The 23727-nt window shown below is 57.4% G+C and overlaps 1 protein-coding gene across 7 annotated transcripts in view; it reads right to left on the bottom strand.

Annotated features, from left to right (window-relative positions):
- Positions 1-2249: 2249 nt before the first annotated feature.
- CAPN15 (calpain 15) overlaps positions 2250-23727 on the bottom strand; it is a 57559-nt gene continuing 36081 nt past the window's right edge. For 6 of the 7 annotated variants that reach the window (XM_030284696.4, XM_030284691.4, XM_030284690.4 and 3 more), the window contains 11 exons: positions 15591-17085; positions 12094-12302; positions 11191-11374; positions 8296-8519; positions 7332-7457; positions 6544-6696; positions 6234-6395; positions 5368-5594; positions 5017-5177; positions 4572-4750; positions 2250-4164 (listed from right to left, as the gene is read on the bottom strand). In XM_030284696.4, the coding sequence (XP_030140556.4) occupies positions 3987-4164; positions 4572-4750; positions 5017-5177; positions 5368-5594; positions 6234-6395; positions 6544-6696; positions 7332-7457; positions 8296-8519; positions 11191-11374; positions 12094-12302; positions 15591-17085 (3298 nt within the window). In that variant the 3' untranslated portion in view covers positions 2250-3986. Of the gene's footprint in view, positions 4165-4564; positions 4751-5016; positions 5178-5367; positions 5595-6233; positions 6396-6543; positions 6697-7331; positions 7458-8295; positions 8520-11190; positions 11375-12093; positions 12303-15590; positions 17086-23727 lie in introns of all 7 variants that reach the window. The other variant, XM_072935594.1, reaches the window with a different exon arrangement.

The following is a 23727-nucleotide window of genomic DNA, read 5'->3' as shown; positions in this document are numbered from 1 at the left end:
GCAGCTCTGCCCCCCTCAACCCAGCGCAGCGCTGGTGCTGCTCTTTTTTAAGCTTCCCTCTGTCTCCAGGCGGAGATTTGTGGCGTAAAATGCACAATATGTTCTATCTGCCCTGTGGGAGCCATAAAATATTCACCAGCAGCTCCCATTATAGTCAGAGTGAATCACAGAGAGCGCTGGAGCCCTCGCTCCCTGCCATGCCCCTCCCGAGCCGGGCCTGAGGGGCCAGAGCCGGGCCGGGTCCCACCGCGAAGACCCCGTTCTGCCTCCGGGGAGATTTCCCCGGCCTCGGCAGCTCAGGGGGTGCTGACCGTGCTGATGAGAGGCGGCTGCCTCAGGGAATCCCAGGCTGGTTTGGGATGGAGGGAACATCAAAGCCCATCCCATTCCACCCCCTGCTCTGGGCAGGGACACCTTCCACTGTGGCTGCTCCAAGCTCCGTCTAACCTGACCTCGGACACTTCCAGCGACCCAGGGGCAGCCACAGCTTCTCTGGGCACCCTGTGCCAGGGCCTGACCACCCCTCACCTTTATCTGCCTGAGCATCCTCGTGTGTGCCCAGGGAGGAGCAGCACCAGCCCTGCGGGTGGAGGGGATCAGTGGGACGTGGGCTCACATGGCCCCGGCAGCCTGACGTGCTCATGCCGGCCCACCAGATGAGCTGGGCTGTGGACACCCCTGGGGTGACTTGTCCTGCCATTTTTGCAGCCACAGCCCCTTGGGTGAGGAGTCACAGCCGTGCCAGAGCAATGGGACAGCCCCTGCCTGCTCCCTGCCTCAGCTGTCACACCTGTGCCTCTGCTCTTCACACGGCTCTGTACCACAGCACTCCTCCTCCATGTCCCCTCCACCGTGTCCTGCTGTCCATCTCTCCCTTCCATCCATCCATCCATCCTTCCCTTGACCCATCCCCATCTCCCCGTTCAGACCTCAGGCTTAAGACTGACAGAGCCAGGGGATGACAAATTTCCTGATGAAGCAACACCCTCCTCCAGAGCTGATGTGTCAAACACAATTTTATCTTTTGCCACACAATCATTTGTAATTATAAAGCAGTTAATGCTGCCTCAGCCCTTGGGAATTGGGCACAATTAGGGTTTAATTTCACCTCCACTCCTTCCACGGCTGCACCGCAGCTCTCAGCCCGATCTGTGATGTCGGGGGTGTTCCGAGGGCTCCCAAAGCGTCCAGACAGAACCACCGGCCTCACTGCCGCACACCGTGCCTCCTCCTGGGAGGTGGTGTCCCCTCGGCCACCGGGCACCGCCGTGCCAAGCTCCTGGCACGGCAGGATTTGCTCCCAGCGCGTTGGCAGGCGCGGGGCTCGCCAGGACGTGGAGCCGTGGCCGTGGGAAGGCAGGACACGATCACCCACCTGGGCCGGTCATCGCGGCAAGAGCCGCCACCAGGTCACTGCGCTGATGTCCCGGCGTGTCCTTGGCACTGAGCAGCACAGAACGGGCAGGGGGGACCCGCCGCAGCCCCCCGGGATGGCGGGAGGCGACAGCGAGGGGCTGCACGGCCGCGAGGGTTAAACCCGGCTCCCCTCCCTGAACAGACTGAGGGAGAGGAGGGAGCGTGGCGCTGCCCTCCCCGCCAAAATTAACTCTCCATCTGTTTCTCCCCGGCTGAGGCTGATGGCTTGTGACAGGGCCTCCTGAATGCAAAGATGTTTCGCCCGGAAAAATCTATTACAAGTTGCTGTAAGAAAGAGCGAAATCCTCTCCTTCTGTCTCTCCCTACTGGTCTCAAGGTGCCCACCCCGGGCGAGAGCGGGCTGGCAGCCGGCCGCTCCGCTCAGCCGGAAAGTTCTCCCCGCGCCAGGCGGCCCCGCCGCCGGACACAGCAGGGCGGGGAGCCGGGTGCTGCCCTGGCTGCTGCGAGCAGGGGGATGCTCCATCACACGGAGCCGGGCACGGCTGGGGAAACTGAGGCACGAGCGGGACAGCAACCAGGCGGCTGGTGGGTGCCCTCTCCCGGCCACGGCACAGCCCTGCTCGGCCCTGCGGAGAACACCGCTCGTTTAATGGGAATTTATGGATTTTGCTTCTGTTTTGCTTTATTTCCGCCCCCTCTACGCTCCTGCACCCCCAAGTGCGGGAAGACTTCAAATTCCCCTTTTATTGGTGCTCAGCTCTCCCCCAGCACCGACTGTCACTGCTCCACGGAAATGCCTTCAAGACCATGGCTCTGACTCCCAAACCAGCCCACTCATCTCTTTTGTCTCTTCCACAGCAAAACCAGACAGCTTCAGTAAAAAACAAAACTTTATTTGGTCCGTCAGAACCTGAGTTTGAAAACCACCCATGGATAATTCATATCATACAGGGATTACTGATCTGATTTACAATTGATAAAATATCCTATGATTCTGAAGAGCTGGACAGTATTTACAGGGTTAAAAATATTCACAGCTCAGAAAGACAGAAAGAGAGAGGAGGAAAAAAAGTGAAGGACAAATCATCCCAAGGAGGGAGGAGCTGGAAAGAGAGAAAACAGACCAACAAACAGAAGTACAGACAGAGCTTGGCTCAGCAGCCCCAGCTGGAGGAGCTGGGAGGGTGCCAGGGCAGCCCACCCCCCCAGCACCCCCAATCCCTGGGGGACAAAGAGGGACAGAGCCCTGCACCCCCTGCCCAGCCCAGCTGCTGGTGCAGGGTTTGGGGTGCAGGATTTGGGGTGCAGGACCCCCCAGCATGGTCCCTGCCAGAACAGGGTCCAGCATCGCCCATCGCCCCCACTCAGCTGTAAGTCCACACAGCTCAGGAAGGAGACGGTACACAGGGGAACCCCCAAAACACACACACACACACACACACACACACACACACACACACACACACACTCACATGTCAAGTCAGAGAGCCACGATGCCCTGAAAACATGGGGTGCAGCTCCCCCCAGGATCAGCCCCCACCTCGGAGCACCCACAGGGCCAGCAGCACCCTGAGGTGCAGCCTTTGCTTTGTGCTCACTGCCTCCCACAGCACTCGGGCTCTGGAGGAGGGGGCTCTCTGCTTCACCCCCAAAACCACCCCTTCCCCAGCACATAGACTCGTGGTAACTCCAGGGAACTTCTCCCTGAGCCCGGGTCTGTACCTGCTGCCCACCCTCCTTCAGTGGGGCACAGGAGGGGCCCACAGGGCAGTGCCAGGGGGCTGAGCCCAGCTCGGGCCATGGCTTCTGTCCAGGCACTGCTCCCACCGGCCGCCTTTGCATAGTAACACGTGTGTGACAGGGAGAGCGGCCCCGGGCCGCAGCCCCCGCCAGCAGCACCCCAAGGCCCCGCTCCCCGCCTGGAGCCGAGCGGGAAGTGACGAGTTCCACCCCAATTACAGCAAAACCCCCTCAGCAGCAGCTTTCTGCAACAGCCCTGTGCCCTCTCCCCACCAGCCCCAGCACCCAGGATGGGTGGGGGGTCCCTGGCATGGGTGGCACCATGGCAGTGGGACCCTGGCACCCCCCAGCCCCACCTCAGCACCACGCTTGTCCCGGCAGCAGACAAAGGGGGCAACAAGACAGCGGGAAGGGCCTGGGGACAGACGGAGGTTCACACAGACGGACAGACATCAGAGGTATATTCTGCTTTTTGCAGCGCCAGTGCCCTGGCGCCACGGGAAGGGGCAGAGTCCTGAGCGTGGTGCCTGGGAAGGGTCTTGACAGCAACCTCCAGCCCCCCCCTCTCCCCCAGCCCCCGGGGTGGGCAGAGGGCACCGGGCCCAGCGCAGGACCGGGGAGGTGGGATCCTGAGATGGCCCATGCCCCCAGCCGCTCATGTAAAGTGCGTGGGGGCAGCGGTGCCAGGGCAGCGGGCAGGGCTGGTGCTGGCCCCGAGAACTCGCCCCGGCCCCGTGGCGTGGGGCAAAGCGCTGGAGCTGCCACTCCAGCTCTGCCCCACAGCTCAGCGCTGGGGGCTCGGGGGCACTCCGGGCCAGAGGCTCGGTGACAGGAACGGGGCAGCAGGGCGGGGAAGGGGAGGCTCTTCGTCATAGGGGCCGGGGGCCATGCAGCCCAGCGACCTCGGGCGTGAGCAGCGGGTTGTGGGTGCCCTTCGTCAGCATCCAGTCATTGAGGAAGGCCTGGGTGGCTTTGCGGTGCGCCAGGCGGTGCGTGATGGAGAAGCCGGCGTTACCCTCCAGCTGGGACAGGATCACCAACACCTGCCTGTGGAGAGAGCCAGGGGCTCAGGGCCGCAGCCTCCACCCCTGCAATGCCACCTCTGCCCCAGCAATCCTACCTGTCCTGGCAATCCCACCTCTGTCCCAGGAATCCCACCTCTGCCCCAGGAATCCCACCTTTGCCCTGGCAATCCCACCTCTGTCCCAGGAATCCCACCTCTGTCCCAGGAATCCCACCTTTGCCCTGGCAATCCCACCTCTGCCCCAGCAATCCTACCTGTCATGGCAATCCCACCTCTGTCCCAGGAATCCCACCTTTGCCCTGGCAATCCCACCTCTGTCCCAGGAATCCCACCCTGTCCATGCCACCCTGCCAGCCCTGGCTCTGCCTTTCTCCCAGCCTCATGCCAGCCCCATGGCAGCCTCTGTGACCCACCCCTGCCTACCCCAGACCTGTGCAGGGGGGGGACGCTGTCCTGTGTCTTGAGGCTGCCGCGCGTGGACACCACGTTGAAGCTGTCGGTGCAGTCGCACTGCACGTGCAGGTAGGACTTGGGGTGCCGGTTCTCCACCACCACGATGAGCCCTGCCCAGCCGTGGGTCAGGTAGTAGCAGGTCATCCCCTCACGGCCCTGGGGCAGACAGCAGGGAAGGGGATGAATCCTCTAGGCACCCCTGTCCCCAAATCAAAACCCCTGCACTGGCATCTTCCCCTCTAGCCAAGGGCAGCCCATCTGCTGGGGTGCCCCACGCTGCCCCAGGGAACAAAGGGGGTGGGCACCCAGGGGTGGCAGCCAGAGCTGGCACAGCCCTGCCCAAGGGCCCCACAGGCCCAGGCTCCCTCTGGCAGCGTCACCCCTCTCCCCACTGCAGCCCACACCCTGTGCCCCCCACCCACCTCGTGGCGCTCGCCCTTGTTCTCGGTCAGCAGGATGATGGCATCTGCCAGTGTGGTGGGCTGTGCCTCCACCTGCTCCACCATCACCAGGCGGGAGCTGTAGATAGCCAGGATGTAGCTGGAATAATCAGTGGCTGGTCGGCTGCTGGTGGGACTGGAAGCTACAGAGACACACAAAGGAAAGGGGATCAGGGAACTGTCACCAAGCCCTCAACCTGTCACGGAGCATGATGCTCCAGGGTTGATGCATGTGCAACATCAAACAGGCAACCTCCACCCTCAGGAAGGTCCCCATGAGGAGGACCGAGGGCTTTGGCACCTCACTCCCCCAGGACCCCTCCATGCCCTTACCCTGGGCAGCAGGGCCGGCCAGGGCAGCGCTCCAGTGGTTGAAGGCACAGCACACGACGGCGTATTCGCCCGGCTCCAGCATCACGTCGCAGTTGACAAACTTCTTGACGGCTCGCTTGCTGTGGGCCATCAGCCGGCCCAGGCTCAGCTTGTTCCCACTGGTGAAGGTGGCCCGGAAAACCATGATGCACAAGTCCAGCAAGTGGCTGTCCACCGTGTCTGACCTCCTGTGTCGGGGAGGAAGGGTCACACGTCACCCAAGACACAGGCAGCAGATCGAGGGAACAGCTATCCCCCTGCCCCAAATATCCAGCCCCAGGAACCAGCCACGTATTCAGGAGATGGGTTCCAGCTAAACATGAGCAGTTCCCCAGATTTGGAGAGATGATGATGGGAGCCCATCCCTGAGCTCTGTGACACTGGGGAATGCCATGTGGGAGATGCCAATGTGTTTGGAGTTCTTTTGGGTCCACAGAAACATAGAATTGTGCAATCATTAATGTTGGGAAAGTTCTTTAAAAACATCAAGACCATTAACCCAGCGCTGACAAGGTCACCACTAACCCATGTCCCCAGGTGCCACATCCATAAGCTTTAAGTTCTTCGAGGGATTGGGACTTCATCACTGCCCTGGGCAGCTGTGCCAGGGCCTGAGCACCCTTTCACTGAAGAAATTTTCCCCAATACCCAAACTAAACCTCCCCTGGTGCAACTTGAGGCTGTTTACCCTTGTCCTGTCTGAAAGCAGAGCCTGACCCCTGGCTGGCTGCACTCTCCTGTCAGGGAGTTGTGCAGAGCCACAAGGTCCCCTCTGAGCCTCCTTTTCTCCAAGCTGAGCACCCCATTTCACTGCCCTGCCAACTCACCTGCTGCCCTCCTGGAAGAGGGCGAACTCCAGAGCTGCGCGTTCCAACACCGTCAGCGATGTCACCGTCACCGGCCCGTTGGCCTTGCTGGGGAACACGCCCTGCACACGCACCTCGTGCCAGTCCGAATGGAGTTTGCAGATATCCACGGAGTCAAAATACCTGTGGGGAAGCCGGGCTCAGTCCCATGCTGCAGGACACCCACATTCCCTAGGGATGACCGGTCCCACCTGCCCCATCATGACCCCACGTCCCGTTTTCCATTCCTGCCCTGTTCCCTCCCCACAGCTCTGCTCTGGTGGTGCCATACTTGATGAAGTCGCTGTACTCCATCCAGAAGACGCCCTCGCTGCTGCCATGGGGCATCAGTTCGTGGCGCAGAGGGAGCGGCCAGTGCGGCCACTCGTCCGACCAGCTGCCGTTCCAGGAGAAGCGGCCCCAGGGATTCCGCAGGCGCAGTAACCTGGGGGAAGGGGAAAAGTCAGAGACCCAGAGGGAGATCCAGCCTGCTCCCCACAAAGGACACCCTGTCACTCCCGCCTTACAAAGCCCTCGCAGCATCCCAGAACTAATGTGTCACCCACATCATGGCCCCAGATGTCCCTGTCCTGCGGTTCTGGTCCTGCTGCTGCTCCCTCTGCCCTTCCCTGCCCAAAGGGGCTCAGCCAGGTGCTGTGGGGAAGGAGCTCAGCAGGGGAGAGGCTGCTGAGAGTGACATGTCTGAAAATACAGCTTCCTACAGCAGCCAGCTGTCAGGGTGGCACCCACTTCTCTCCCACTTCCATTCAAAGGTGAGCACTATGCTCCGAGCACCTCACCAAAGTGAGAGCTCAACTCAGTCCTCTATGTCTTGTGAGACCAGGTGAAACATTGCACTCCTGGACATGGAGCCAGCACCAGGCAAGGACAGCTCATATGATAACAGCATTTATGTGACACCCTAGGAGGGTGTCATCCTTGCTGGCCAGGAGGATGGGACACCAAAGAGTCCCCAAGGGTCCTGTTCACCATGTCCTCAGTTATCTGTCCCCAGGTTTTCTGCTGGGTCTGCTAGCAGGAGCAGCTGCAGTGGCATGGCAGGCTCCAGCCTGAGCTCACCTGAAGCCCTGGACATCCCGCACGTCCAGGATGGAATAGGCGTGCCGGGGTCGGAGCCCCATGCTCTCGTAGGCCACATCATCCACCTTCATGTTGCCTCCGCCGCAGGATGCGCCCATGAGGAACCTGCACGGGGACAGCAAACCCTCGGGGTCCTGCCGTGGGGGAAGCTCATCCCTCTCTAACAAGGCATGGGACAGCTTCCTCCCAGGAGGCTCTGTGCAACAACACTGTTGGGATCAACAACACTCCCCAGGCAGTGCCCAGCCCCGCTGGCCAGAGCTCCCTCCCCTTGCCCACGTGCATGCTGAGCCCAGGCTCCAAGGAGAGCTGCTTTGCACTGCTAAGTATTGCCCCAAACCTCCCCCAGTTTCTACCAGGTCTGGTTGGCAGAAAGCCTGGAGAAAGGGGGGAGGTGATGGAGAAAGGTAGGTGGTCCAGCAGCTAGACAAGTTGGCAGGGGTGAGGACACTATTTTGGGGCAGGTTTAGGGGGATGCCATGAGCTATCCATCCACGGGGCCACATTCCCCAGCCTTCAGCCAACCCAGCTGCCCTCCTGCCCAAGTGATGAGCAGAAGGTCTCTGCTTTGGCTGTGCCCCCTCTAGACCAGAGCTAGCCAGGTGTCATTAGCAAAGATGTCACATATGGTGGGAGACATGGGCAGGGTGAAGCATTCACACAACAGAAAAGCTCAAAGCAAAGCAAGTGGGCTCAGTGCCACTTCCTAACTCCTGCAAGACAACAGGAAGCATGGGAAATTCACCGAGCTCTTAATTTCATATGAGAATCACTCACAGGAGAAATTTCTTAGAGCTTTGAGTGGGAGCTCCACCAATGCTCCAGATGAGTGGCAAGGGTGGTGGACTCTGCCCCAGCTAATGCAGTAACCCCTCTCCTGAGCCTCTAAAGAATGCTCCCCCTCACCCCCCGCTCCAGTGTCCCTGCTCCTGCCTTATCTTACCCAGCCTCCTTAGAACTCAGCATTTTGGCCCAGATGAGGTCAGTGTCAATGGGCTCCTCGCGAGGGTTAGTGGAGCTGACCTGCAGCATCAGGCTCTCGCAGGGGGCCCCTGTGAGCGTGGCCAGGCCTTCGATGGCACGCCCGGCCTGCAGGGCGAAGTACGAACCGTGCAGCTTGGCCAGCGCCTTCTCGATGAGGGCCACCCACAGCTGCTTCCTCTGGGCCTGCAGAGAGAGGGAGGGACAGGAGTGGGACAGCCATCCTGAGCTGGAGAGGCAGGAGCAGCAAGGCCATGCCAGGAGCTGGCCCCCATTCACTCTTTGCTCAGTGTTTTGTTTGCAGAGTTCAATTCCCTTGGGAAGAAGTCCTGGAATGAACATCCAAGAGGTCTGGATGCTGACAGAACTGCACTCTGGGGTGCCCAGCAATCAGGCTGGCAGGGTGTGTGCCCACCCTGAGCCCCTTCTGTCCACTTCAACCTGAACTTAGAACCATTTAACAATGGAAGAGGACACCAAGGCTGCCAGAGCTCAAGGAGCATTTGGACAACGCTCTCAGGCACAAGGTGGGATTGCTGGGGTGCCCTGTGCAGGGCCAGGAGTTGGACTCATGATCCTTGTGGGTCCCTTCCCACTTAGGACATTTAGGATTCTGTGGTATAGAGCACATCTGGAATAGCTGCCTTTAACTCACACACCTCTGCAAACCCAAACCAACACCCCTCTTTGGCAGAGGAGGCTCCCCGGAGCGCACATGGCCACAGAACTGATTGGATTCCACCCAGGCAACACAGACACTGCTTCAAGGACAAGCTCCAAAAACTTGGACTGGCAAAGTCCTCAACTCCAGCACAGGGAGTAACTACAAGGCCTAATTACAAAACACAAGTTTTTTTCCAGCAAATGGGGTTTGGTATCCGGTGCTTAGAGAGCAGCAAGGAAAATCACTGGTACATTGTGCCTGTGTGACTCACAGGTGGCAGCCAAGAGCTGGCAGAGGAAAGGAGGGCAGAGAAGATTTCTTTCTGTCGGATAAAGAGAGCTTAAAAGTGCTTTTTGCTGGTTTTTGGGTCCCTCACTGAACAAAATCCATGTTGTTTATTTCTGCCTGATCCACAGCCAGGGAGCTCAGATAAGAGCCTGATTTTCTTTTATTTTTAAAACTCTGATTTTCCTTTTATATCCCCCACATCCAACTCCCACAGCTGAACACTCAGCAGAAAAATCTCATCACGATTCAGATGCCCCTGGAAACAGAGGCAAGGCAAGTCCAGCCCATGTGAAAACCTCCACATGGTTTTCTTTAAAAAACTCCAAAATCTTAAATAAACTCCAAAAGCAGACTTGAAATTCATGAAAGATGGGAGAAAAAGGTAAAAACCAAGACAGGTAAATCTTATGCTAAAACACAGAAATGCATCTGTATGCTCTGTCTACTGAGAGGCAAAATGTAGACACGAACTCCTTCTTCCCTACTCTGAAGTTTGAGTCCTGTCCTGACATGGCTGTGTCTCAAAACCCAGAGGACTGGACTTGCAGAACGAAATCCAAGCCAGCAGTCCCAGTCCCTGTCTCTTCCTGACAGTGGTACTTTGTTTTCTTTAGCAGATTTTGCCCCCTGAGTTTCAACAGAGATGTTCTCAGTCTCCTTCATGGACATGATCCCAGCAAGAGCCCCTGGGCCTGCCAGGCAGGGCAGGGCAGAGTGATGTCCTGGAGGGGCTGAGGGAGCTCCACTGACCCGAGCAGATGCCACCCCAGCGTGCTCAGAGCACCTGGGCACTGGCTGGGAACAGGCTGCTCCATGTGCCATCCCCTCCTTCTCCACAGGTCCTCCCTGGCACAGCCAAGCTGCCAGACCTCCCCTCAGAGGAAAGAAACAGTTTTCCCTCAGTCCCTCGCAGTGCAAAACACAGGTTAAAGTGTTTTACTTTTATATGAAGAATAAGGGTGGCTTTCCCTGCAAGTGAAGTGGCTGTGGTGCAAGGAGTGAGGGAAAAGTAACTGTGAATGAAACTCCTTCACCACAGCCTGAGAAATGCCAAAAGGGGTCTAAATAGATGGATATTATGGCCTCAAAGAGTTCAGCTGTTTTGAGGACACAGTAAAGAGCAGTGTCCTGAGCTGCAAACAGGGTGCAACCAGCACTGGATCTTCCATTTGTGTCACAGCATGCCCTGGCAGCTCCAGGCTTGGGGCAGCTGGGAAGTTCCTGCTGGGAAAGGACCTGGGAGTGCTGCTTGGCAGCAGCTGAACATGAGTCAGATGTGCCCAGGTGGGCAAGGTCAATGACACCTGGCATGACAGGAAGGACATTGAGGGGCTGGAGCGTGTCCAGAATAGGGAATGGAGCTGGAAGTGTCAGGAGCATCAGGAGGGGCTGAGGGAGCTGGGAAGGGGCTCAGCCTGGAGAAAAGGAGGCTCGGGGGGACCTTGTGGCTCTGCACAATTCCCTGACAGGAGTGGACAGCTGGAAGGGGTGGGGGGGGGGTCAGGCTCTGCTCCCAGGAAACAAGGACAGGACAAGAGGAAACAGACTCAAGTTGCACCACGGGAGGTTTAGCTTGGATATTTGGAAAATTCCTTAATGAAATGTGGTCAGGCATTGGAATGGGCTGTCCAGGGCACTGGTGTAGTCCCCATCCCTGGGAGTGCTCAGAAAACAAGTCAATGTGGTGCTTTGTGGCATGGTCTAGTGGGCAAGGGGTATTTAATCAGTGGTTGGACTGATGATGTTTGGGGCCTTTTCCAACCTCAGTGTCTCTATGACTCTAAATGCAGCACAAAGTAGGGGCCTCACATGAACCCCAGCAGTGCCTCTTCCCACTGCCTCTCCTGGCATGAGCCTCCCTGAGCCCTGGGGCACTGCCCACCCCAGTCCCGCCGTGGCACTGACCTGGGAGAAGAGCAGGTACCCGCACTCGTCGCAGGGCAGCATGTCATCCACCAGCACCGTGGTCCACGTGCCATCCTTGCACAGCCGCACCTGGTAGGCGCCCTCGGGGCACAGCGTCCTGGTGATCATCACCCTCTCCACCAGCTCGGGCCGCTCGGCCAGCACGGCCAGGGCGCTCAGGAACCTGCCGGGCAGCGGGGCGGCCTCAGCGGGGCACGGGTGGGCAGCACGGGTGGGGCAGCACGGGTGGGGCAGCAGAGGTGGGCAGCACGGGTGGAGCAGCATGGGTGGGCAGCACAGGTGGGCAGCACATGTGGGGCAGCACGGGTGGGCAGCACGGGTGGGGCAGTACAGGTGGGGCAGCACGGGTGGGCAGCACGGGTGGGCAGCACGGGTGGGCAGCACGGGTGGGCAGCACGGGTGGGGCAGTACAGGTGGGGCAGCACGGGTGGGCAGCACGGGTGGGGCAGCACGGGTGGGCAGCACAGGTGGGCAGCATGGGTGGGCAGCACGGGTGGGCAGCACGGGTGGGCAGCACGGGTGGGGCAGCACGGGTGGGCAGCACGGGTGGGGCAGCATGGGTGGGCAGCACGGGTGGGCAGCACGGGTGGGCAGCATGGGTGGGCAGCACGGGCGGGCAGCACAGGTGGGGCAGCACAGGTGGGGCAGCACGGGTGGGCAGCACGGGTGGGCAGCACGGGTGGGGCAGCACGGGTGGGGCAGCACGGGCAGGCAACACGAGCTGGGAGGGGTGAGGCAGAGCATGGGCTACAGCCTGGGGGCATAAATGGGTTTGAGTAGGGCTGAGGGGGCCGAGCTGGTGCTGGAGGAAGAGGAGGGAAAGAGGGAAGGGGTGAAGGGGTGGGAGGTGGGAGGGTGTCGGCCCGGCTCACTCGGCCTTACCAGCAGTTTCCCAGCAGTCCCTGCAGGATGTCCGAGGGCCGCGGGGTGCGGAACACTGACCACTTCACCGAGCGGTCCTTGAAGATGCTGCAGTTGATCTCGTGGGGCCGCAGCCACTGCTTCACCCGCTGCTGCACGCTGTCACCTTCCGGGAACCCCACGGACTTGGGCCCGGGTGGGAAACTGTCGTCCACAAAATTGACTTTGTTCTGTGAGGGCAAAAGGCAAGGAGAGCATTAGTTGGAGCCACTTGGGACTGCGGGGCCTGGAGAGCCTCCCACTCCCCCCTGAGAGACAGCAGGGCTCCGAGCCCTCCTGCCTGGCCCAGGCAGGACTGGGCTGGTGTCTGCTGGCAGCAGCAGAGATGCTTTTTGTGCTTCAGGTCCAGCATTCAGCCTTGCTTCAGGCTCACCTCTCTGGTTTCAAGCTCTGAGCTGTGACTCCAATCTGCCTTTTTCTGTTGCACAGGAGCCTCCCCGGGCAGGGAGCGTCTCACACTTTGTGCTGGTGCTAAAAGCTGGGCTGTGGGGGGCCTTGGCTGCCTCCACAAGCAGCAAAGCCTGCAAACAGCAAGGCTGCGAGGAGCCACCTGGCACTCAAACACACCTCAGCCCAAGCCTTGTCCCTGCCCCGGAGGGGACAGCTGGGCTTGGCAGCCCTGTGCCACCCCCCAGGCACATCCATAGGGAATGGGAGGGGCAGCTTTTGCAATTGCATGCAGCCAGACCACAACCAGGCAAGCAATTTCAGAGTAAGGGTATCCCACGTCCCAGCTCTTCTGCAATAGCTGCTGTGTCCTAAATAAATAGGATGGGTGGAAGGGCAGGTAATGCCAAAAGCATTAACCACATGGATGGAAGCACAGAACTTCACCAAGTGGAGAAGGGTGGCTTTTTCAGTCTAACACTGGGTAAAATGAGAACAGGTGTTTCTTTGTTATTGTTAATTAAATTAAATTAAATTAAATTAAATTAAATTAAATTCTTTCAGCAAAAGCTGGCTCTGATTTAAATTAGCTTTACGCACACCCAATTAGTAGTTGACCTCCTCTTTTGTGGCAATCCTACCTGAATGCTTCCTTTGTGGTGCCTCAATTAGCATCTCCAGCTCCTCGTTTGCAGGAGGCTGTTTTTCAGCTAATAGCTGTCCTGCTCTTTCAGGGGAGCATCTGCCCCATGCAGCTGAGGAGCAGCCACCATTCCAGCAGCCTCAGTCACAGCCTGGCTGGGGACCTGGATGTGACCCATCTCTGCACATGGATCTCTGGGCTCTGCAGGAATTTGTTGTGCAGGGACATAAGGACGCGAGGGAGAGGATTCACCCCCTCTACTCTGCCCTTGTGAGACCTCAGTTTTGTCCATCTCTGGAGGACTCGGCATAAGAAAGATGTGGATCTGTTAGAACAGGTCCAGGGGACCCCATGGAGATGCTGTGTGGGCAGGATCCCCCCTGCTCTGGAGCCAGGCTGGGAGAGCTGGGGGTGTTCCCCTGGAGAAGGCTCTATGGAGACCTCAGACCCCTTCCAGTGCCTAAAGGGGACTTATCAATAAGAGGGAAAGCAATTTTTCACATGGACAAGCAGTGATGGGACAAGGGGAATATTTTAAACTAAAAGGGGAGATATTGAGATTGGGTACTGGGGAAAAATTCTTCCCTGTGAGGGTGGGAAGGCCCTGGCACAGGCTGCCCACGGAAGCTGTGGTTGCCCCATCTGTGGAAGTGTTCAAGGCCAGTCTTGACAGGACTAACCTAGTCTAACCTAGTGCGGTGGAAGGTGAGGTGGGTTGGCAGGGTTGGAATGAGATGAGCTTTAAGGTCCCCTTCAACCCAAACCATTCTGATTCCATGATTCCAGTGGAAGAGGTCAGCTCTGCACTGCTCCTCAACAGAAGAGAAAGGGTAAAACTAAACTAGGGACCACACACTGAGAAGAGTTGGAAAGGGCATCCCTGGAATAGCAGAGGAAGGAAAACCCACAGCAGGAGCTCGAGCAGAAATCCTGGCAGGGAGCAGCAAGAGGAGCTGCTCCACATGACATGGGGCAGGGGACAACAGACGGAGGAGAACTCGGCCAGCCTGTCTCCTCCAGGGGAAGGCTGAACAGCCTGGGAAACGCTGGGGCAGCTCGGAGGGACCTGACATGCCAGCCTGGCCAGGAGCACTGCGAGGGGCACCGAGAGCAGGGCCAGCACAGCGACGGGAGCAGCAGCGTCCCTCCACTGCTGCCAGGCCTAACCTCGCACCCAAACCGTGTCAGAGCACACCTGGGGTTGGGATTTTTGGGAGATGGCCCACTCGGATCTAACAGCCCGTTACGGGTGGGTTAAGGAGCACAACAGGCCCAGCACTGCGGGACAGGGCAAGGCAGGCTCCCCTTCCTGGCAGTGCCACACTGCTCATTCAGCCTGGCCATCATCATGATTCATCCTTCAGGCCTGATTCCTGATGGAACAGATGTTCCCTGCCTACAAAAGAGGCTATTCACTTGCTTAAAAGACAGGGATAAGCAGAATCTGGGTCTCTGCTATAAAGACACCCACGCCTGTTAGGAAGGACACACAGCAATTTAAAAAAAACACAAGCCCAAACAAGATCATTCTCAGAGCTTCCCCTCTGAGCCAAACATCTCTGTTCCCTGGATTGTGCAGCAGAAGCACAGGAATGGACACGATCCTCAGACCAGGCAGGAAAAGCCTTGTCTGTACGTCAAAATGGGACTGCAACTCCCTTTCCATCTGGTCCAAAAGAGCTGGAGGCTTCCCCCAGAAGGAGGCCAGAGAAAGCAGCATTCACAGGAGCTTTTAATGCCATCCAGGGAAAAAAAATGAGGCCAACAGAGTGGTGTTTGAGGCTGAAACCCAACTGACTGGACCAGATACCTCACAGTGGGAAGGTGAGTGCTGGCACATACTCCTGAGAGTTCAGCTAGAGCCAGCTGACCTGCTCACAACAGGGGGAGCCATTTGTGCTGCACCTCTGCATTTGCAACACCCAAACCAAGAACGCCAAGGCCCAGCCCATGGTTCTGAAACACCTGCAGTTGATGGCAGTGGCAGCAGTTCCTCTGCCTGCCCTCTCATCCTGAGCTTCTGCTTGCTGCATCCCAGATTTCCTGCATCCACAGACAGCAGTGCCACCAGCAAATCTGGACACACTCGCCACCTTTCCCACCACTAGACACTGGAAGGTGACACTGGAAGGAGATGGACTGACCACCTAAGGATGTTCCCTTCATCCCAGAAGTTCTCTCTCACTGATTAAAACACCACTGGGTTTCAGAGTTAACAAGTTTAGCACTAGGTTTTAGACTTCTTCCCCCTCGCACTAGGAGTGGGCTGTATGGGCTGTCTTCACCCAGAGATCATTCTGCACCAAAATATGACATTTCAGTGCTCACAAACAGCATCCAGCTGTTGCAAGAGAAGATTCCTGGAACCCAAGGCATGGAAGGTGCTGCCCCAGACCTATGGGGAAGCCAGGAACAAGCAAGCACTCACCTCCTGGCAGAAGGTCACGATGTTTTCCCACAGGGCTTTGGCCTCGCCCTCATCTGTTTGCCTCCTCTTCTCCACGTGCATGCTCTCTCTCCTCTTGAGCGGCTTGAGGCCCTTGTGCTGGGCCACGTACTGCTGGGGCGTGTGGCAGGCGCCGCAGTGCTTGGCCTTCAGCTCGTTGAGCAGGGTGCAGGCGGGGCAGGCCCACTGGCCTGGCCTCTCCTGCGCGCCGGGCAGCGGGGCCGGGAAGAGCCGGGCGACCTTGCGCGCAGACGGGGCCTTGGCGCCGCAGGAGCAGCCGGCCCTGTCACAGGCGCCGCAGTCGGGGCAGCGCGGGCCCGGCTCGCCCGGCGGGCCGTGCTCCTGGAAGCCGTGCAGCTTGGAGGAGCCGCACACCTTGCACTTCTGGGCCTGCGTGGGGTTCTTGAGGGTGCACTTGGAGCAGGACCAGGTGGTGAAGTCAGGGCTGGAGGGGCTGCACGGGGTGAACCTCACAGAGTCCCCCACCACGTTGATGGTGTCGCTGCCTTTTTGGGTGCTGCAAACCTCGCACTTGCTGGCCCCAGCAGAGTTGAGCAGGGAGCAGGAGCTGCACTTCCAGTGGGACGGACTGACCTCCATCTCCTCCTCCAGCACGCTCAGCCGTTTGTTGGACAGCAGGTCGGGGAAGCGTGCGGCAGGGGCTGCCCTGGCCTGACCCTGGGGAGAGCCCTTCTGCCCCATGGCGCCTGTGGCTGTGGGCTGGGAGCCTTCGGGGCCCGGCATCTGCAGCTGTGGGGGCACCTCCCGCCGGCTGCGGGGCACAGGGTTGTTCTGGAGCCCCGGGGAGAAGGGGCTGAAGGCTGGTATCTTCTGGACCTCTTGCTCCATAGCCACTGGGCCCTGGGTGGCCACAGCATCACCATCAGAGATCTCTGCGGAGACTAAAGGCTGCGGGGTGGAGGGGGTCATGTGGAATCCAGCCGGGGTGATGACTTCAGGGACGACCAGCGCCTCTGGTGGGATTTTGGGCAGGGAGAGCTTGCGTGGGCCACCACAGGCGGAGCAGGAGTTGGCCACAGGCGTGTTGTGCAGGGTGCAGCGCTGGCAAGCCCAGCCGCTCTCCAGCTCTGCTTCATCGGGGCTCTTCCCCTCTGAGTCCTCACTGCTGCTTTCTGCCTTGGCAGCCTCCTCCTTGGACGTGCCCTTGGGCTCCACCAGCACGGCAGGCTTGGGCAAGATGCCGTTGATGACGGGCAAGGGGGAGCCACTGGGTCCTGGCTCTGGGGTGAAGCCACACACCTCACAGGTTTCCTTGCCCAGAAAGTTCCTGAAGGTGCAGCGGGCACAGGCCCACTTCTGCTCCTCCACGCTGAGCCGCAGGATGTGGTTGAGGTCAGGCTTCTGGCGGGGGGCCTCGCAGATGGAGCACTGCCGCTGGCCCACGGGGTTCAGGAAGGTGCAGCGCGTGCAGGACCACTCACGGACGGCAGCCATGGAGCCGGGAGAGTGAGAGTGGCTGCAAGAAAGAAGAACAGAGTGAGGCTGAGGCCAAGGCCACCCAATATGCAGAGGTGCCACATGTTTCCTGGGCTGGCATATTCAGGACCTTGCTTCCAGGAAAGGAACAACCATCAATGCAGTCACTGCTCTATTGGCACTTGCTCCTCTGGTACTGACAAATTCTCCAGGTGCATGGCAATGCATTGGCCTCCATCCAAAATGCTCCAGGAAGGGAAAAAGAAGCAGCCAGCACCCACTGACCCCCTTCTCACAGTGGGGTTGTGCCCTGGTAAGCAAACACCATCTCTGTGCCCAACCCTGGCAACTCTGTGTGTCTGCAGGTCATTTGGAACTCTTTGGAGGAGGTGACACCCTGCTCTGCCTTCTTGCTGTTCCAGCATCAACTCTTCTCTCCATCTCACCTCTGTCTCACTTTCTGTTCCTGTCTCTCTCCTCTCCTTTCAGCTCCACACCACTTATCCACACTGGGATAACTGTGTTATCCCACACCAGACCCTACCAAGCCAAGGAAGGCAGGCTTAGGTGTGCAGAGGTGTTTCTACCTGGCTGTAGGTTTTGGGGCTGGAAGCCTGGCCCAGTCAGCCTGGAAGCAGAAATTCCATGGTGCACCAGTGCCAGGACAGCTCAGCAGCAGCTTCCAAGCTCAGCAGAGAGGAGCACCACATCCCAGCTCCAGCTGCTTCCCCACTTATCTGTGAAGTAGAGAGGCCATGCCCTTCTGGCTGCACAAGCCCTTGATTTCAACCTCCAAAGCTGCCTGGGAATGCCTGAAAGCCAGATGGGAGAATGGGTCCAACACACGACAGAACCACCTCGTCCCAGGGCAGGAAGTCACAATTACCTCTTCTAGGCAGGTTCCAAAAGTGAAGCAGCAGCACCAGCTCCATGGACCATGGCGATTCCTCAGTTGCAGGGAGAACTATTCCTCCAGTGCAGCCCTCCTGGTGCTTTCAGGATGCCATGTGTGCTCTCACACTGAGAACAGCCCTGCAAGGTGCCCTTTGTCCCCTGCCTGGGGTCATTTCCTGCAGCTTGGAACAAAGGTGGGGCTAAAGCAGAGTTTTCTGCTTCCTCCTCCTTCACACAAGGGCAAACCAGCTCTCCCTCAGTTGAACATGCACCAGGAGCCTGGAGCCCTGCCTCCATGCACTCCTGCTCCCAGATAAGATGGCCAAGTCATAAATCCAGTCTTGAACCCCAGCTCCAGGTCAGCTGTGCCTCTCTCCAGCAGAGCAGGCCCCTTCCAAGCCCTTCCTCCCTACTCTGCTTGCCTGAGACCACAGACAGGGTCAACTGTGCAGAAGAAGACTCCAAGTCCATCCCATGCCCTCAGCCCTTCACAGGAACAGCAAAGTCAGACTTCCAGAGATGAAGAGAAGCCTAAGTCACAGGAGCTGCACCTCAGTGGGCTCACCACTGGCTCCCTCTCCAGCATCCCTTCAACAACCAAGTTCAACCACCACACTGACTGGAACAAAGGGGAAGAGGGTGTTTAATCCCAAAAAGGGCAGGCACAGCCAGCTCCAAGACACTGGTGCAGCCTGTGGAAGGAACTGGGTCCTGGCTGGCCTCCAGAATCCCAAGCAGCAGCACCTGCAAACACAGCTTCCCAAGGCTCTGAGCAGACTGCAATGCAGCAGCGAGGTCTGGAGGGGCAGAGGATGCAGCCAGAACCCCCTGGGGAGGAGGGAAGTGACCCTCCCTTTGGCTGGTACATGAGAAACTCTCCTGGGAACACTCCAGCAGCAGCAGCAGCAATCCAACCACATTTCCACACTGTGCTCCATAGCCACTAGAAGTGCAGCTCCACCTCACAGAGATCAGATATAACCTTCAACTCCCTTCTTAAATCAAACGCTTCTCTAAATAAAGCCTGAAATCAAGAAATCCATTTTATTGCAAGAGAGAGCTTGAAAATTCATTCTGGTTCATATATGGTGCCTGCATCGCTTGAACTCTGCAAGGTGTTTATTTACTGGAGTTATTCCCAGCTAAGAGAAATATAAACACTGATTTTTTTGCCTCAAGTCCTACAGATGAGAGCCCCTGTACATCCCTCTCCCCTGTGGCAGCACCATGTCCACAACATCTGACAGGGAGATCATTCCTCAAGCAGCGGAGGGGAAGGAGCTGCTGCCCGGCTCTGGCAGCAAATGGGGCCATGAACGGCACCATGATCTTTTTTGTCTTACTGGACGAGGTTCATCAAACCACAGGCATCAGCAAAAGGCAAGGGAAGACTGTCAGCAATCTCTGCCATCCGCCTCCAGCTTCCTCCATGCCGTGTACACAGTGCAGGAGAGCACTGGCTCCAAAAAATCCGCTCAAAACATGGATGCCACAGTGCTTTTTGTGGATTGGGAGAAACAGCCACCAATCTTCCTCCTGCATATCCCTCACACACACCCATGGTCCTACCCAGCAGGCAAAGGCTTCTAGCAATGCCACCACAGGACCATGGAAGGAATCACCCTGTCCCTTCCCATAGAAGGAGAAAACCTGGGATAACCTAAAAGACAGAAGTACCACACAAGGGGACATTGGGATGAGCCACATCACCAGACCTGCTTGATGTGGCATCAGCAACAAGCTGCAGGCTCAGGGAAGGCAGCACCATTTCACTTGGCTGGGTGGGAGATCCAGGCTCCAGGCAGCTGGAAGGGAGGGGGAAGCCAGGACACTGAAGTGTCCTGGAAGGGCCCTGGGGAGCTGTGACATTCTTTCGTCACACTGTCCCCCTCCTGGTCCCATCTTCTTGCCCCATGCAACAGGAGTCAGCCCCTAACACTGTCCAGCTGCTGCTGGGATTTCCACCTATTTGACTTTCTCAGGAGAACCAAAAAGCCCTCCAGAAGGGCCATCAGCTCTTCCCTCAAAGGTCCTGTGGTGGCAGGAGACTCCTCTGCCTTCTGTTGCACATTGTGGTGCCCAGCAGTCACATGGATTTCCCTGAAAGTGAGAGGGAGACACACAGCATGGCAGAGGACACGGGACACGAACCTTCAGCTGTGCCCCACAGTTCTGGGTTCCCAGCCACCAATCCCCCAGCCTTGGCAACTGGCAGGACACCAGCCTGCAGCCTGCTTTCCCCATACTCCTGCCTAGGACTGATGGACAATTCCAGGCCCTGCCTGAAATGGAATTAAATTTAGGATCCAAGATCCCAGGGGGCACCAAGCTGGAACCTGCCTTTACATGGTCCAACCCATACCAGAACATGGTGGGTTATGGCAGCAGCCTCTGTCCCACAGCAACAACCTTCACCCAAAACTGAACCAGTTGAAGGAGAAATCCATCCTCAGCCTGTCCAAGCTCCATACTTCTCCTTAAACAGCCTGGCTGGCTCCTTTCCCAGCAGGCACAAGGCTGCGTGAGGAAACAGGGTTATCCCCAGCACCTATTCACCAGGCCCATCTGCTGCATGTTAACACAGTCACTCTCCAGCCCCAACAAACACAACTGAGATAAACATTGCCTGCCACCTTCCTGGGGGAGAGGAGCTCCTCTGAAACCAGAGACCTGGCAGCACTCACCCACGGGAGGGCTTTCCTGGGGAACTTCAGAGGGAGCACGGTGACGCAGGGCTCCGCTCCACAGCCTGGCAGCAGGGAGCTGCTGGGAGGCTCTTCTGGGGTGCACACAACAAGGGCACCTTAGGGTGCAAGGACAGGGTAACAGGCTACAACCCCACATCTCCAGCAATATGGATGGGGATAGATCCACAGGGCTGTGTTTCTCACCACAGCAGCGCTCCCCAGCCAAGGCAGGAGACATCAGCTGGTAGGAGGCACCACCACATTGGCAGGCGTGCCCCTACCTTGGCAATCACAGCAGTGTAATTATCATGCTTAAAAAATAATATAGAAAGTAATCAAGCAAGCAGGCAGCTTTCAGCACACTGATCAGGTCCCAGGGAAGCTCACTGCTCCAGGGATTAAGAAGGTTCCAGCTGGTCACCTTCCAAAACCACTTTCAGGACAGTGATATCCCCGCCCCGGGCTCTGCTGAGCCCTGTGTGTCCAGCTGCTGCAGAGCCCTGGCTCCTACACAGCCCCCAAACTGGCCAGGGATGGCCACCACCTCTGGGCACCATCTGGGACCCAAGTCATCTCTGAAGCAGGGCAAAACGGGAAGGAACAAGGCAGGGTGGGAAACCGGGAAGAGCCCAAAAATCTGCAGTTTGTGCCTTTCCTGCTGGCAGGGAGTTGGTGGTGTGCCAGGGCTGTGTGATGTGCAACTGAGCTCCAGGGCAGGAGATGGATTCTGCCCCGGGCAGAAGCACCCTGGACTGCCAGAGCACTCCTCGAGGTGACCTGGGCACCAGACTGAGAGATCCCAGGGCTCTGCTGCAGAGCTCACACTGGCAACAGTATTAGAGGAGATTGTGTCAATCACACACTGCAACACAATCAGGCTGTTTCTCTAAATAAAATTCCTCCAGAGCAGCTAAAGTCTTAAAACTTATGGCTTTGTTTCTCTCCCGCAGTAAATAAACAAATAAATAAAAATCAATTGTTCTAGTCAGCAACACAAACCCCGAGCTCTCTGACACACAATGCATCCCAGCAAAATCCTCACTGACAAATACAAGAAAAAGCACTAGAATTTTGTGGAAGAAAAGAAAAATTGCCAAAAAAAACCCTAAACAAATCCTGCCTCAATGTCTGTGAGCTATAAATCCCTTCCCCTCAACCCCATGCTTTCTATTTAATATTTCCCATTTAATTTTCTTTCAGTAGCACTGTGGACCCTGATCTAAGAGAGGACTGCTGAGCATTCTCCCACACAGACCTACCACATCTCCAGAGCCAGCAGGAGCAGAAGGCACCTGTGCCCACCAGGAAGGGGTGCAGGAGGTCAGGAACCACTCAGAATCCCTCTGGCAGTGCCCTGTTAGGAGCACACGTGGGTTGGGATCATGAAGCCCGGGCGAGGAGATGCTGTTGGCTGAGCTGACTCACTCTTGCAGAGCCAGGCAAGGGCTGGGAGGCTGGACCTAGAAGGTTGCAGCAGATATACTGGCAGAGCAACACAGAAATGGGGAACTGGGACTTTCCACTTGGTACAGGTTTCTATAGGAGCATCAGTGGAGACAAACAGTCTCTGATTCACACTTCTGAACCCCCGAGACTATAAAGGAAAGTGTCGGCAGCTCCGTGCTGGCATCATCCAAACAGGGCAGGTTGCATAAGTACTTCCAAATCCTGCCTCCAAAGTGAAAGACAGGCTTTAATACCAGTGACCTTCACCCCAGCCTTGCAAGAGCCTTCCCACTCAGGATATTCTGTCTTGGAGAGACATGGACAAAAATAAAGCACCACAAGGGACCTGTCTCTTTGCCCTTTTCTCCCAGATCTGCTGAGCAAGGGCAAGGACAGCAAAGAGACCCTCCCCCAACTCAGCCACACTTTCCTGGAGGACTGCATTAAAGTATCCATGTCAGGCAGTGCCAGGTGGTCCCACTGCAATGGCACAAACGTTCCCAAAAACCAGCGGCTTCACCTCTCCACGTGTGTACAAAAGCAGCACCCCACTTCCACAAAAGCAGGCATGGAGGATCCCAGAGTAAACAGGGCAGAAGAGACCTTGGGGTGCTTCAAGCTGAATCTCTTAAAGGGATTGCAGCAGGTTTAGACAGTCTGGTCTTGAAAACCTCCAAGGATGGAGACTTCATAACCTCTCTGGGCAGCGACCTCAACTAACTGACTGTCCTTGGTCAGAAATGCTTCTCCTTATATCCAGTCTGATACTCTCCTGTTTCATCCTATGTTCGTTGTTTCCTGCCCTCCCACCATGTGCTGCTGTGAAGAGCCTGGCTCTGACCTCTGGATGATGTGTCTGCAGGTATTGCTACAGTTCCTTCAATGCTTTCTCTCCAGCTGGAACTAAACATGGAATCATGGAATAGTTTTGAGCTGAAAGGGACCTTAAAGATCAACCACTTCCAGCCTCTGCTAAGGGCAGGGACACCTTCCACTGTCCCAGGCTGCTCCAAGCCCCATCCAGCCTGGCCTTGGGCACTGCCAGGGATCCAGGGGCAGCCACAGCTGCTCTGGGCACCCTGTGCCAGGCCTGCCCACCCTCACAGGGAACAATTCCTTCCCAATATCCCATCCATCCCTGCCCTCTGGCAGTGGGAGCCATTCCCTGTGTCCTGTCCCTCCATCCCTTGTCCCCAGTCCCTCTCCAGCTCTCCTGGAGCCCCTTTAGGCCCTGGAAGGGGCCCTGAGGTGTGCCTGGAGCTTTCTCCTAGCCTGGCTCCAGAGCAGAGGGGCTCCAGCTCTAAGACATCAACTCAGGGGGCTCCTCTGGACTCCCTCCAGCAGGGCAACATCTTTCTTGTGTTGAATTTTTGTCTGAGCCCAGCACCCTCACCATCTCCTTGCAGGACTCACACTCCAGCACCCTGATCACCAAAACACCCCAACACCAGCAACAGCTCCAAAAAGGTCACCACTTTCCTTATGCAGCCTGTGACACCAGGCATCCCCTTCAGCCAGGACCAGAGCTGGGGCTTTTCTCTGAGCTCACTTTGTTCCTCCAGTTGGTGGAAAGAAACTGCAATAACTACAACTACACAAATTCCTCCTTTTGTTGAAGCACTGGAGGAAATGAAGACTTCTTGATCCTGAAATAC

Source organism: Taeniopygia guttata, chromosome 14 (assembly GCF_048771995.1).
Source record: "Taeniopygia guttata chromosome 14, bTaeGut7.mat, whole genome shotgun sequence".
NCBI classification, from domain to species: domain Eukaryota; kingdom Metazoa; phylum Chordata; class Aves; order Passeriformes; family Estrildidae; genus Taeniopygia; species Taeniopygia guttata.
Note: the sequence above shows the minus strand (reverse complement) of the source record. Positions and strands in the feature narration are given on the sequence as shown.